This window comes from Lepidochelys kempii, chromosome 1 (genome assembly GCF_965140285.1).
Source record: "Lepidochelys kempii isolate rLepKem1 chromosome 1, rLepKem1.hap1, whole genome shotgun sequence".
NCBI classification, from domain to species: Eukaryota; Metazoa; Chordata; order Testudines; family Cheloniidae; genus Lepidochelys; species Lepidochelys kempii.
In genome coordinates, this window is record NC_136380.1 from 120,350,589 (window position 1) to 120,367,052 (window position 16,464).

General features: G+C 37.5%; 1 protein-coding gene across 5 annotated transcripts in view; it reads left to right on the plus strand.

Moving 5' to 3' along the window:
* MGAT4A (alpha-1,3-mannosyl-glycoprotein 4-beta-N-acetylglucosaminyltransferase A) overlaps positions 1-16,464 on the plus strand; it is a 160,938-nt gene that overhangs the window by 55,202 nt on the left and 89,272 nt on the right. For 4 of the 5 annotated variants that reach the window (XM_073352549.2, XM_073352542.2, XM_073352558.2 and 1 more), the window contains 3 exons: positions 9,310-9,477; positions 12,589-12,729; positions 15,413-15,546. In XM_073352549.2, coding sequence (XP_073208650.1) covers positions 9,310-9,477; positions 12,589-12,729; positions 15,413-15,546 — 443 coding nt within the window. The remainder of the gene's footprint in view (positions 1-9,309; positions 9,478-12,588; positions 12,730-15,412; positions 15,547-16,464) is intronic. The other variant, XM_073352568.2, reaches the window with a different exon arrangement.

Sequence of the window (16,464 nt, forward strand, 5' to 3'; positions counted from 1 at the left end):
CAAAAAATCTTTACGTGATTAAAATAACAGAATTATACTTGGAAAAAACCTAATATATCTTTAAAAATCAGTTTCAGTTAACTGGTGACCACACACACTAAATGCCCTAATCATAATTGTATTGTTATATGGCATCACAATATGGCAGTGTTAAAGTTGCTTGGGTGCCTTAACTTTGCATTCTCATATTTTAACTAGGGCTGTGAATTGGAGTTAACTCAAGTGGTTAACTCAAAACAAATTACCTGGATTAAAAAAATTAATTGTGATTAATCGCACTGTTAATAATAGAATACCAAATGAAATTTATTAATATTTTGGATGTTTTTCTACATTTTCAAATACGTTGATTTCAATTACAGCACACAGCACAAAGTATACAGTGCTCACTTTATATTATTATCTTTGATTACAAATATTTGCACTGTAAAATGATAAAACAAATAGTATTTTTCAGTTCACCTCATACAAGTACTGTAGTGCAATCTTTGTCGTGAAAATGCAACTTACAAATGTAGATTTTTTTTACATAGCTGCACTCCAAAAGAAAACAATGTAAAACTTTAGAGCCTACAAGTCAACTCAGTCCTACTTCTTGTTCAGCCAATCACTAAGATAAACAAGTTTGTTTACATTTACAGGAGATAATGCTGCCCTCCTCTTATTTACAATGTCATCAGAAAGTGAGAACAGGGCATTTGCATGGCACTTTTGTAGCTGGCATTGCAAGGTATTTACGTGCCAGATATGTTAAACATTCATATGTCACTTCATGCTTCGGTTACCATTCCAGAGGACATGTTTCCATGCTGATGACACTCGTTAAAAAAAAAAATGCATTAATTAAATTTGTGATTGAACTGAATATCCCAAAATATTTAAATAAATGGTATTCTATTCTTCTATTATTGTTTAACAGTGTGATTAAAACCGCAATTAATCATGTTTTTTTAATCTCGTGATTAATTGCGATTAATTTATTTAATCATTTGAAAGTCCTAATTTTAACATGTTTGGATTTCTTCTAAAATGTAACCTTAATCTTGAATTTCCTTGGTTTGTAGTGCTTGGATTTGGAATACTTACAACATGCCTCTAATATTTTCTGCTCTTAAATTACAGTTATACGCAACCTAAACTCCAGTTCAATGTCATTTTTTCTCGTGGAATAGATAAAAACTTGAATGATTCCTTGAGTCATGATATTTGGCAATTAGAAACTTTGTTGACAAAAAATTGTACACCAAATGTAATTCTGTCTTAAAAAGAAAATGCATCAGACTTTGAAAACAAGAATGAAAATCTGGGAAAGTAATTAAACTACTAGAATCCAAAACCCCATGCTGTTGCATCAGTGTGGCAATTGAGCCAAGTAATCCACCATCTGAGCAGTCTCCTTCTTATAGCCAGTGAAATTGTTGCATGCCAATTAGCTGTACAGTAAGGTAGTGATTACCTCTGATATCATGATCTAGGAGTCTTGGCATGGCATAGATACATGTCTTGGTGTTGTATGGATGTAATTTGTCAAAAAGTAAAAAGTCAAAATGACTGAGAACTTCGATACCACACCGCAAATCCCCGTAATGATTGAACTTGTTGATATTATGAACAAAAAGAGCTCCCAGCCATGCTTGTAGCTCTTTCCATGGCTTCACACCAACTCAACAGACATTGTAGCCTTGAGTGACACACTGTGACAATACTGGAATTTTATTGTATAGATAAGAAATCTCAAGGTAAATGCAGAAAAGTCACAGCAAAGTTCTCTTACAGTATTAGGGCTTGGCACCTGACCAAAATGACCAATGAGGAGACAAGATAGTTTCAAAAGCTGGGAGGAGGGAGAGAAACAAAGGGTCTGTGTGTCTGTCTGTATGCTGCTTTTGTCGGGGATAGACCAGGAATGGAGTCTTAGAACTTTTAGTAAGTAATCTAGCTAGGTATGTGTTAGATTATGATTTCTTTAAATGGCTGAGAAAAGAATTGTGCTGAATAGAATAACTATTTCTGTCTGTGTATCTTTTTTGTAACTTAAGGTTTTGCCTAGAGGGACTCTCTGTGTTTTGAATCTAATTACCCTGTAAGGTATCTACCATCCTGATTTTACAGAGGGGATTTCTTTACTTCTATTTACTCCTATTCCTATTAAAAGTCTTCTTGTAAGAAAACTGAATGCTTTTTCATTGTTCTCAGATCCAAGGGTTTGGGTCTGTGGTCACCTATGCAAATTGGTGAGGTTTTTTATCCAACATTTCCCAGGAAAGGGCAGGGGTGCAAGTGTTGGGAGGATTGTTCATTGTTCTTAAGATCCAAGGGTCTGGGCCTGTAGTCACCTAGGCAAATTGGTGAGACTTTTTACCAAACCTTGTCCAGGAAGTGGGGTGCAAGGTTTTTGGGAAGTATTTTGTGGGGAAAGACGTTTCCAAACAGCTCTTCCCCAGTAACCAGTATTTGTTTGGTGGTGGTAGCGGCCAATCCAAGGACAAAGGGTGGAATATTTTGTACCTTGGGGGAGTTTTTGACCTAAGCTGGTAAAGATAAGCTTAGGAGGTTTTCATGCAGGTCCCCACATCTGTACCCTAGCATTCAGAGTGGGGGAGGAACCTTGACAACCTGTTATTCGTGTGGGGTGATAATCCCCATAGAAATGCCTATAAAGAAATAAAATAAGAGTAGCATCAGTTGTGAGGAGACTTGTTCTTAAAATATGAATTTTAATTTGACAATGCACTTTTTAAATACAGATTGGTAAACTTCATATTAGCATTTCAGGCTAGATGTCACAGTGGTCCCTTCTGGTCTTATAGTCTATGAATCTATGAAATTTGCTATGCAGATTTTGTTAAGTATTACATTAAGTGTGGTTCCATGATTACATTATGCTGGAAACATGGGTAGGAATTGTTTCAAATACATTTTTACTTTCGGTTCTGAAGTATTATGACTACAGTTTTGTTTTTGAAGAAGACCCATACATCTCACATAAGAATTTGAACTCTACTGGAAAAGGTTCAGTCTGAGTTTTAGTAGGCATAGCAGTCTGAGAGAATTAATGTAGCAAGGGCTGTTATTTTTCTGAGGATGCCTGCTGACAATCTCCTACTGTACAGTTTGTTTTGAAAGCATGTGTTTTAGTACTCAATCAATTAAAAAACCTGCAGGATGACAAAAATGTCAAACATTAGATGAATAAGACTATTGACATCTGTTAAATAGACCAATTACTTTATTTTGATTCCTTGTTTTTACAGGGGAAGATTCATAGATATTTAGGTCAGAAGGGACCATTATGATAATCTAGTTTGACCTCCTGCACAACGCAGGCCATAGAATTTCACCCACAACTCCTGCGAAAAACCTCTCACCCATAAATAATACAGCTAGGAAAATATATATAAATTAGATGCAAACCTGAGGTAGCAAAGTGCAAGACTGTTTTACAGCCACATTCTCTACTGATACTTTCATGTTGCAAGTAATATGTAGGGTTTAATTCATTTTTTCAAAATAGGTAACTAATTACAAAAAGGTATTTTAGATCTGCATAGCTCACTTTTTTTAACAAGATATAAATGTTCATAACAAATGAATACAAAAATTGATATGATTGGAAGACTTTTTTGGATCTTCAGATTTACCAGTCCAGATTGAGGGGTTGCTGGTTTTTGTTTGAAATTGATGGACAGCAGCATGAACAAAATTGTAATCAGATTTTTGAGAACCAAAGGCTTGTTTCTCACTCCTCTCTCTTTCAGATTGGTCTTTTGCCTCCAATAGAGAGACATTCTTCCAGGATCTGAAGACTTAACTATCGCCATCTGATGACTGACCTGGAGTATAAGGCTAATAAAAACATACCAATGTAACCCATTTTTATATATTTGCTTCACTAAAGTATTGCTGAGTCTGCTTGTTAGTTTTGAATCCTGGAATCTGTTCCTCTTAAAGGGCTAGCATTTGGCAATTCCCCCTAACGGGACTGATCTGGCATTGTACACAGGTAAATGCCAAATGCCCACTTCCTCCCTACTGTCTTCTTGTGCTCCCCTATTTAAGATTTCATTGTATTTTTAAAAGTGACCTTTATGGTTGCAAAAGAAACCTTCAGATGTGAACTCAGGTATAGCAATAATGTAGTGCTGTTATCCTGAGCCTGCATAGAGACTGAAACAATAACTTGGAAAGGTGTGAACTTCCTCTATTGGCACTACATTTAATTGTAACGTCCATCAGCTTTCTATTAAATACATTTTCCCCACCTGGGGGTTTTTCACCTTCCTCTGCAGCATGGGGCATGGGTTACTTGCTGATTTAAAACTAGTATAAATGGTGGATTCTCTGTAACTTGAAGTCTTTAAATCAGGATCTGAGGACTTCAGTAACTCAGCCAGAGGTTATGGGTCTATTACAGGAGTGGGTGGATAAGATTCTGTGGCTTGCAATGTGAAGGAGGTCAGACTAGAGCAGTGGTTCTCAAACTTTTGTATTGGTGACCCCTTTCAAACAACAAGCCTATGAGTGCAACCCCCCCCCTATAAATTAAAAACACATTTTATATTAAACACTGTTATAAATGCTGGAGGCAAAGCAGAGTTTGGGGGTGGAGGCTGACAGCTCATGACCCCCTGAGGGGTCGTAATCCCCAGTTTGAGAACCCCTGGACTAGAGGATCATGATTTTCCCTTCTGGCCTTAGATTCTAGCCTGTCCACACCTACCATGATGTTAGGAACCATGTGCTAACCATATGTATATATGTGAACACAATTACAATTTTTGGTAAAAGCAGTAGTGTAGTCAGAAACTTATACTTTTAATTGTATCTTCTGCACCCTTGTTAGTAGATTTTTAAAAATACTAGAATACCTCTAAACAGTAATGTGAGAACTTGTTCTTAAACAACTTCCTGCTGTAGTTGTAGCACCGTCTTTTTCCAGTTATACTTTCTAGATTTCTTTGTAGGATTCCTACTCTCAAGACTGGTGTATTGTGAAACCTATGATAGCCACAGGGGCTGCAACTCTACTCATTGTATTATGGAGTCTTTCAATGTACAATTATAAAGGTTATTCTGCAGTAGTTTGTCCATTCAATCTAAAAGCTATTGACAGCTTTAAGAACTCTGAAGCTTTAATCTTCAACATTGTAACATTACTGCAGCAGAGTGACTTGGGCGAAGTTTGGAGAGAGGTTTAGCCATTTTAATGTTCAGACTATTTTTCATTTGAAATGTTGATATTCAGAGTTCATAGAATGATAGAATATCAGGGTTGGAAACTTTCTGGTCATGCAAACTATTAACCTACAATTTAGGCTGCTTCTGCTACAGTATTCAGATATTCTGGCAGACATATATATAAAATGAAACTACACTATGGTTTTTCTCTCCTGTTTTTCTTATTTTTTTGCTACCCCTTTTTCTTGCTAAGGGAAAAAAGACCACTTAACTGTTAAAATCATCAAGGGTTCATTTTAACACACTGGACTAGTAATAAAGAAAATATAACTTAAAAACCAGTGAAAAACTCACTAATATTTCCAGATTCTTCTTGCTGAGTTTAGAAAATTGGCATCTATTGTAAAAAATAGCTTGCTAGCTGGCCGGAACTGGAATTAAAAAAACCCTAACTATATAATATAGAATGTGTGTGGGGCTGAGGCTGCAAGGAAAATGGACAGCATTTGTAGCTTGTGGAGTGTGTTCTTCTCTTGAGGTGCCAGTGGAACTCCTATTACATTCATGAGCACCACACAAGAATCAAACTCCCAAAAGAGCATGTCTGGGTTTTTGACTCTGCCTGTTTATGAGCAGTGCTTGGATCAAGAAAAAAAAAGATGGAGAAACCTAACTGCTAAACTAGCAGACAGTGTTAATTTTCCAGGAAATTCAGAACATTAAGACAGATTAAACATTTACTTTTAATTACTGGAGTTATGCTGGCTGAATGAAAATAACTGACAAAGAATTAAAACATTCAGTTCTTATGTAATTTCTCAACAGGAAAATCATCTCTATTAGCAGTTATTGAGTATTAATATTTTTATTTGATCCTTTTGGCTTCCAAAGCAAAGTGTATGGCAAAACGTCTGCTTCACATTTTTACAGTAAAATGGTAAATCTTCTTAAATAAAAATATCAAGGATCAAGCTGTAAAACCTGCAGAATTTTTGAAGACCAAATCTTCCATTAAATTTTCTACTCATTTGCTGCTTCTCTGTACGGGAACAAATGGTGTTTTATTCATCAGATAGATCTCTTTTGGGGTCCTTCCATCAGCTTTATGGAGGCTAGTAATTTGGTATCTCAATTCCTTCCTCTGTTTTATTAAATTACTGTAAGATTCAACATAAATAGAAGGAAAGAAGCATTCGGTAATATGGTGGAAACTTAAGTATATTTTCATTTAAGTTATTGATCCTTTAGTGACCTGTTTTTCTAACTTATTTAAATTTTAATGTTTTCTTTTTTTCTAAAATAATTAAAAACCTGAAGTTTTCCTACTTGTGTCAAGAGATCCCTAGGAGCTATTTTGGTACTGCTAACTAAGCAATAATTCTTATTTCAATTAGCTGCCTGGGTTTTTTGGTAGGAAGCAATAGACCATTGTGTGTATTATTCTGTGCAAAACAAACTGACACATATCAAGAGGTTGGTTGTGAACTGTGTTTTGTTCCTTCTTTTCTAAACACAGGGTATCTTAGCTAACTAATTATGTTTTCAAAATATTAAATGGATAATACATCCTAACTACAGAGAGAAAATAAATGTAAAATAGGGGTAAAAAAGGACAAAGAAAGAAATACAGTATAATCAATCTTTAATGGAGAACAAGGGAAAGATGAGCAGTGCATGGATAGAGAAGGAATTGTACTGTATTAGTCTTTTAACAACCAAAAAGATAACTTACCTGCAAAACTTTAATTTAGTTAAGTAGAGTTAACTTTGCACTTTTCAGAAGTTGGCATGGGAGATCACCACTGGATTACAGATGGATAGTTGGAACATCCATTCCCTAGATAAAAGGGATTAAATGGATTGAGATCAGAGGTGGGGACTTCAAAACAGGGAGCTGACAGGCTGGCAAAGTGAAGAGGGCAACAATGAAGGGAAGATGGTTAGCTTCTTGGGTGGTTGTGTCCTAGGACTCAGGATATCACTGAGAGGTTCTTGTGTTTACTGCAGCCCTCCTTTCTTTCTACACCTCAAAAAAAGAAAAAAATGTATGTGTATTTACCTACAAACACATTTGCTTACTAATACGAGTAGGAATCCACAGTTTTAGTCACGGGAGATTGCTGGTAACTTAGTACTAAAGGATTAAATAATTAAAGTTGAACTATATTGCCAAACTCCATTTATTCATTCATACAAATTATTCAAAAGATACATATCTTTTGCAAACAATTTCCAAATGCATGTCTGCTTCAGTCTTTTTTTATGAGTCAGTAGTGCTGCCAAGTCTGATACTGCTACAGCTACACTAACTCCTCTGAATGATTCAAATAATAAATAGGTTCTGTGTTGTTTCACTCTGAAATTAAAATTTATCTGGTACTTTGGTCCAAAAAGTTTGGTGTTTTAGACTCTGCTACAAGAAGTGTCTGCATAATTACCACATCATCTAAATCAGTGATTCTCAACTTTTCTGGATTACTGTACCTTTTTCAGGTGTCTGACTTGGGGTTGCCAACTTTCTATCTGCAGAAAACTGAACACCCTTGCCATGCCACACCATTCCCCTTCTCTGAGGCCATGCCCCTCCCCTGCTCCCTCCATCTCTACCTGTCTCCATCTGTCACTCGCTCTCCCCCACCCTTGCTCAGTCTCTCATTTTCACTGGGCAGGGGGTTGGGGTGTGAGGGTGGGTGGGTGAGGGCTCTGGGGTGGGCCCAGAGATGAGGGATTTGGGATGCAGGAGAGAGCTCTGGGCTGGGGCAGGGAGTTGGGGTGCAGGAGAGAGTGAGGGCTCTGGGTGGGGGTGTGGCTCAGGGGTGGGGCCAGGGATGAGAGGTTTGGGGTGCAAGAGAAGGCTCCAGGTTACGGTGTTGGAGGGGGTATGGGCTCTGAGCTAGGGGTGCAGACTCTGGGGTGGGGCCATAAATGAGGGGTTCAGGGTACGGGACAGGGATTGGGGCAAGGGATTGGGATGCAGGGGGGTGAGGGCTATGGATGTGGGTTCTGGGGTGGGGCTGGGGTTTGTCGTGCAGGAGAAGGCTCTAGGCTGGCTCAGGTTGGGGTGCGAGAGGGAGTGCAAGCTCTGGTCTGGGGGTGTGGGCTTGGGTGGGTCCAGGGATGAGGGGTTTGGGGTGCAGGAGAGGGCATGGGGTGGGACACAGGAGGGGATGAGGGGTGCAGGCTCCGGGCGACGCTTACCTGAGGTGGCTCCCAGGATCTCTCTCCGCCTCCTAGGCGGATGCGCCACCACATGGCTCTGAGCGCTGCCTGCGCCTGCAGGCACCACCTCCTCAGCTCCCATTGCCCATGGTTCCAGGCTAATGGGAGCTGCTGAATTGGCGCTGGGGGCAGAGGCAGCACGCAGAGCCCCCATGGCCGCCCCTATGCCTAGGAGCTGGAGGGAGATGCCAGCAGCTTCCCAGGAGCTGCATGAAGGTGCGTAGGGAGACTGCCTGCGCTGCCAACTTGACTTTTAACAGCAGTGCTGATCAGAGCCGCCAGGGTCCCTTTTCGACTGGGCATTCTGGTCAAAAACCAGAGATGGGGCAACCCTAATCTGATTTTTGTCTTATGTACCCCAATTTTCACCTCACTTAAAAAAAATTACTTGTTTACAAAACCATACATAAAAATACAAAAGTGTCACAGCACAATATTAGTGAAAAATTGCTTACTGTCTCATTTTACCATACAATTATAAATCATTTGGAACATAAATATTGTACTCACATTTCAGTGTATGGTATTTAGAGTAATATAAACAAGTAATTATATGAAATGTTAGTGTACTGACTTTTCTTGTGCTTTTATATAGCCTGTTATAAAACTAGGCAAATATCATCTAGATGAGTTGATATACCCCCTGGAAGACCTCCTCATATCCCTGGTTGAGAACCACTGATCTAAATTCTTCTAACATTGGAGTTAACAGGAGTATATTGCATTTAACTTAATAATTTGATAAAGGTTGTCATTCAGCCTTCCACAAAAGAAATTATTTTTCTACTTGTTCAGAGACTCTAGGCCCAAAGTTTGCAACAAAATTGTTTTATATAAGGACGTTATTTGGGGAGTGAAAAGCAGATGAAATGTTTTCAGAAGTAAGTAACCAGACATTATTTTTCCTTCTAGAAAAGCTGATTGCTTATCAACGGGAATTTCATGCTTTAAAGGAACGTCTTCGCATTGCTGAGCATAGGACCCTGCAGCGTTCCTCTGAGCTAAATGCCATCTTGGAGCAATTCAGACGTGCAGTAGCAGAAACAAATGGAAGTAAGGATGCATTAAACAATTTTTCAGGTACAGGCCATGATACAGGGTTTTTTTATGCTTAACGTTTTACGTCTTTAGATTACTGATGTCTATTGTATATAATTATTAAAAGAAAATATCCTAAAAAACCAAATGCTTGAAAACCATCCAACAGTGCATATAGCTAGTTTATATAAACATGTTCTTATCTCTGGTACCTCTCCCCCTTCCTTCATCCTCCTTTCCCTCTGTTTGTTATATTCACTCATTGTATCATATTTTAAATTAGATTGTAATCTCTTCAAGGACTATATACTTGTTCAAGTGCCTAGTAAAATAGGTTTGGGGTTTCTGGGTGCTATTCAGTACAGGTGGTCGGGCAGCAATTTGTATAATATTTTTACACATTTTAAGCTAAAACTGATGAGCAACTTTAAAAAAAAAAAAAAAAGGGAACTAGTAATCAATCCATGCAAAGGTTAAAAGTAGAATGAAATCCTCTTTACCTGCCAGGATCTGATTTGGGGAGTCTGTGTTTCTAAAGTTTGCCTTTTAAGCAATGCAAAGCATAGTAAATAGCAGCAAACATTTGTTAACCTTTTCTTCAAAACTAATAATTAAATATTTAAAAATAATTACCTCTTATTCCTTTTCATCAAATTATGAAGCAAATCCTCAAAATTAACAAGAGCTGTATATGGAAAGATTATTAGCTTGTAGCCTAGCACAAACATATTGTAACAGTTTTGTCACTGTTTCTGTTTTGAAATATATTCCCCTGACGTTGAGATTTAACTTGTCTCTAAAAAGTCAAAATTGCCAAAAATAATTTTGTTCCAAAGGACCTCAGTCTAGCTAATTAAACCAATACTCCCTGATTTTTTTCATGTGAGAGAAGTACACCTAAAACAAATATTATTTGAGGTCTGCTGTCACTTCCTAGTTCTACTATAGAACGTTGAAAAACTTGGACAAGTAGTGCCTTTTATAGAAAGATGAATCTACTCCGTATTCTACAGCTCATGTTTTAGGTCCTCCAGCCAGGTACTGATTAAAAAGTTGTCCCTCAATATGTTAATGCCTCACTCTTCTGGATTTTAGGTAGCCACCTGGGATTCTAGGAGCACTGGGGACATTACTTTTTAAAATCTGCATGTAACATATCTTGTGATTTTCTTTCTGATGTGTACGTTGCCGTTGTTAGCCATGTCATTGTGATATCAACATTGGACTATTGCAATGCATTCTCCATAGTGGTTTAAGACTGTAGAACATTTAGAAGCTAGAGATCATGCAGAATTAGAGATGTCCCTGAGCCATAAAGTTTGGATCTGGATCTTAATCTGAACTTTCACGAAGTTCAGAGATGGTTGGATCTGGAGTTTTAGTTCGTGTTTGTCTTTATGTAAAATGTATTGGCCTTTTTGTACAGAATGTTTGGCCATAAGAAATCATATTATACCAGTTCTCCAAAGACTGCACTGTCTTTTTCTGTTCACTTCTTGGTGCAATTAAAAATAGTAATATATATCTTTAAAACTCAATATGGCTTCAGCATAGTTGCCTGAAAGATAGTCTCCCCTTCCGTGTGCTGTCCTGCCTTCTTAAGTCAGTTGTGGTATTCTCACTAACAATCTCAGATTTGAACGAATGGTGGCAGTGTGTTTTAGCTGGAGAACCTTCTACTCTGTAATTCACTTACCGCATTGGTTTGACAGAACCCAAGTCGAGACTTTTTGGACACAACATAAAGACTAACTCTTCACTGTGACTTTTTCCTGGGGGATGTATGGGCTAGGTATAATTATTTTTAACATTGTAATTTTGGGATTGTTGCCTCTTATTTTGGGTTGACACTGGTTCACGAATTCTTGTGTTAAATTTAATGAATTGTAAATGTGCCAGAGATTACTATGATAGGTATATTTTAAATAAAATATAAATTCTCAAATCTATATTGTATTTGGTTAGTACCTTAGATCTAGAAGGAATCCAAATTGCTTTACAGATCTTATCATTCATCCACCCTGGAATACATTTGGGTGAACTTCCACGTCTACTTCTGCAATTGAAACTGCAGAGAAAATTTTGGCAGGAAGAGTGTAATCACTCAAATTGGAATTTAGCCCACACATGGAAGCTAACATCTCTACTCATTGCACTTTGTACAAGGGCCTTTTCAAGACTATAAGTAGTCAGGAGTTTAGTTTTAGATTTAATCCAAAAAAAGGTATCTCCAGTTGTATAGGAAACACTGGTTCATTTCAACATCCCAGGAAAGAGTGATATCTACTGAGTCACCATCACTTCTAAGGTAGGTAGGTTTTCTTTGGAAGTCTCCCAACCAGTTTCTGACCTGATCTTTATGAGATTCATGAGATCTCAAAGGTCAATATGAGGTGCTATGGTTTTTTTTCTAATTAAAAAAATTGGCTACGGTTTTCATATTTGATTTAAGAGAGTTGACACATACTGGCAAGGGAATTTCAAAGCTGATATTTATGTTCCATTGTGGAAACATCTTTAGAACTGGTTTAACTTTCGTATTTAACTGTAGTAAATAATTTATATGCCTACTTTTGTTAGGTGTATCTGTTTTTATTACAAAAGGTATATCCAAATTTAATCCCTGGACCGTTGCACCGTATACTCTGTGAAGTCCTATTTCTGTGCAATATATTTGGGTGCAATGTATGTAAAAATGTGCATGCAATTTTAAAGTTATTTATTTGAGGATTAAATTGTTGCTTGAGCTCCTGTGAGAATAGATACAGATTATTTTGAATGTTTGGGGTATAATAAGCCCAATATACTGTATAATATGAAGACACATCCAAGGTAAAAATTTATGGAGGATTCTACTCAAGGTGAGTTATTTCCTCTTTGTCATTGGTCATAGCACACTGTAACTCACACGCGATGATGTATGATGTTCCTGTTTCCAGAAAACTGTTAAAAATCAATCTTGTTCATAACTCTTTTAAAAATTAAAAACAGAAAAGGTTTTACTTCTTGGTACGCAAATCTTAAAAATGGTTCCTAACTCAAACAAAGCATGAATGAATGATCAGTTTTGGAATTGCATATGATTTATTCCTGCATAAACATGTAGCCTCTCTGATTAATTTTCTTCATTATTGGTTTTATATGTGTTTGCAGATGAAACACTGAAATTGTTAAAAGAGCTAATAAGCAGAAAATCTCTTCAAGTGCCGAATATCTATTACCATTTGCCTCATTTGTTGAAGAATGAAGGAAGCCTTCAGCCTTCTGTGCAGATTGGCCTGGGACGAACAGGCGGTATGCTGGCATTATTTAAATAATATTTATATATATTATAAACGTATATTATATATGTAAAATAATATATATTATATAAAAATAATATGTCTGAAGGACTTCCTAATTTTGTTTTGGTAATATCATAATTTAAAGTATTGTTTGGTAGCTGCAATTTTATTTGTACATCTCTTAGAACTCGCACTGAATCCAAGATAAAAGGAGTTGTCTTCAGTTTTGCTCTTTACTGCATAGTCCCAGATCACACACTACCCCCGGTGCTAAGGTATAGAATAAAAAGCACTTAATCTGGATCAAATTGTTTTATCTTTTAATGAGATTTATGAAAATTAACAAGGCATGGAAATAATACAGGCTCTGAAACTACTTTTCTGACACATCCCTTTGGCTACTCAGATATATAGGTAAATCGAGCATGGATTTAACAGTTTCAAAGTTCGTGTCTGGTGTTCCCACCAATGAATTCTAGTGTATAACTCAGAACACCTGGAATTATGGGTACCTAATGATAATTGGCTTGGTCCTTTCCATAAAAGTTGGACCTTGGTTGGAGGAGAAAAACACGTCTACTATTAGACTACATATTTTTACTCTTACTAATTCCTTATGCTTCGTAAATACAAAACAAGTGATTAATCCTCAAAAGTTCCGCTCCTTCATCAGTAGATCTTCACATAATTCCATTCTTGGAGCTGCAGTCCTTAAAGCAGATAAAGCCCAACCAGGGTCATATACTTGGAAGCATGTCTGCATGTCTATAAGGCATAAAGACCCCACATATTAATCCATATGTGTCTGTCTGCCTTTTGATCTGGAGCTGCTGATTCTCTCATAATGGAAGCTTCCTTGTTTTGATAGTAGTATTACAAGATAGTAGATAGATAGTAGTTAGTGTCTTCTTTTTTGTGTTCTGTGTGTTTGATTCTGTCCTTGTTATAACAAGATGCATGCCCATATATCAATGTGCAGAATCAAGTCTTATATTCACAGTCACACCCACTAACAAAATGGAAATACGTATTTTACATGTAGGGCCCTTCTAAATTCATGTCCGTGAAAAATGTGTCAGACTGTGAAATCTGATCTCCCCCATGAAATCTGGCCTTTTGTGTACTTTTTCCCTATACTATATTAGGGGGGAAAAGTATACAGAAGTACACAGTGTTTTTCAAACTGGGGGTCCTGACCCAAAAAAGACTGCAAGACTATTGTAAGGGGGTTGCGGTATTGCCACCCTTACTTCTGCACTGCCTTCAGAGCTGGGCAGCTGGAGAGCGGCACCTGCTGGCTGGGTGCTGAAGGCAGCACTGCCATCAACAGCAGTGCAGAAGTAAGGATGGAATGGTAGGGTGTATTGCCACCCTTACTTCTGCGCTGCTGCTGCTGGTGGCGCTGCCTTCAGAGCTGGCGTCCAGACATCTGCTCTCTGGCCGTCCAACACCAAAGGCAGCGCAGAAGCACAGGTGGCAATACTGCGACCCCCACCCCATATAGCCTTGTGACCCCCTCTTGGGTCAGGACCCCCAGTTTGAGAAATGCTGACTTAAGGGCTTTACAGGTTTGTATTTTTCTGTTTTAAAATACATATTCATGCTTTCTTACAACACCATGAAATTTAAGATTTAAATTTCTGAAACTGAAATTCAAGATTTTTAAATGCTATGACTCTGAAATTAAAAATGGATTGTGAATTTGGTAGGGCCTATTTATATGTATTTAACTAGCAAAGTGAAGGATTCAGACTTTCTTCCACCGGTTTAAGCCAACCATATATTATTTCAAAATTTAAATTGCAAAAAAAATTATTTAAAATCAAGTGTCCTAAAAACAGTAGAGAAATTAAGATTTGCTTCACCATCCTTCTCTTTTTCTGTTGTGCTTGCTGGATAGGCATTTCTACTCAATGCAAATTTAACATCACATACCTTTCTAGGAGATCTGTAGTTTGTAAGCACAAGAGGATGAGTTAAGAATGCCAATCAGCATTTTCAGCTCTAACCTGATTTTGTGTATTAAAGGTGAGATCCCTCTAAGTACAGCTGCTTCAGCACAGGGCCACGACACTTCCTCATTACTGCATCCAGTCCTACTCATCCCTTTTATTCCCCCCACCCATTCTGTTCCCAGTGGGAGAGCAGCCCTTTGTATTGGGGGTGGGCTAAGGAGCACGAAGATTGAACAGCCATGTGGAAGATAGGGATAGCATCAATGTGGTGGGAGTCAGAGTGATGGTATTTGGGGTAGTTTATGGGGAAGAAGAGGTTTTAATAAGTTTCTTCTGCAAATGTTGTTAAGTATTTTAATAAAAAAAAACATAGATTAGTTTGTGAAAAACTGTTGTACTAAATTTGGAGACTAAACTCTGGAAAGGGATTTTAGTGTACTTTGTGTAAGTCTAAGTGCAACCTTAACTAACTGGTACCACAGTTGTATGCATCTTAACAATACACCTATATTAATACTGTGACACTTTCAGCATTTGCTTTTTTTTTTTTTTTTGGGCAGGTGTGTTTAGTCTAAGAGTTGATGTTGTTACTATTAATTATATTCCCAAAGATACTGGTATGCTTTGAAATTGTTTTTGGTTACTGTGTTATCTCTTAATATTTTGAGTGTATTTCTGAATTAATGCTTTGTTATATAAAGACTTCTATATTGATTGTGTTTTTTTATTTATTTTCAGTTTCAATTGTAATGGGAATTCCCACCGTGAAGAGAAAAGTAAAGTCTTACCTTACAGAAACTCTTCACTCCCTTATTGATAAATTGTCTCCAGAAGAGAAACTGGATTGTGTTATGGTTGTCTTCATAGGAGAGGTAATCACTTATGTGTTTTTACATCATTAGTATCACATAGCAGTTTATTGTGCAATTTCTAAGAATTGTTTTGAATGTTTTACAAGGACAAATACATTGTTATAGAAAAATGTTTTTGATTTTGTGGTAGTGCATGAAGAGGCAGAATGTATGGTGCATGTGTTATATTGAGACACATCACATTGAAGTTGTGTGAGAGAAGGACTTTCTGCTCAATAGAGAGAAGGTGGAGGAAGGTACAGGGGATCCATCATTTTGCAGATCCTCTGGTGCTTGCTCCCACTGGTGATGGTGGCATGTATCGATGCTGGAGAGCACTACTGCAGCTATTTGGGTGAAGTAGCCTCTGCAGAGATCCAGCTTGGTGGGGAGAATTCCTCTCTTGTACATCATCCAAGTGCCTGATCCTCCTGCTTTGGGTACTGTGCTTAGGATTTTGTCCAAAATGCATAATAGCCTATTGACAAATGTTTTGCTGTTTTTATTTTTATGGACAATATGTTTCTTCTGCTAAAAGATCATTATTTTTGAACCTTGTCTTTTGGTGGACACCATTCAAACAGGATTCACTGGAGAGTTTGAAAGCTGATTTATTGTTGCTGATTACACTAGATGTTCTACCTCAGATCCTAAGGGCAACAGGGTCCCATTCTCTCTTAGGAATGATTTTATCAGTTGCTGCAAGGGTTGAAAATCTCTTTTTAGAAATGTGTGCTTTCCCTGGCAGATTGTGGTCTGAGTTATAGAATCTGGGAGAGTTTATAAAGGACTTATTCTTACTCCTCTAACTGTATAATTTACTCATGAAGCAGTGTGATCACCTCTGGGGCTCATAACCTGAATCCATTAGATATAGACAATTGTGAAAACGGTCTCTATTGTATGAGCCTACAATTGTATAGTGGCTCTATTTATTTT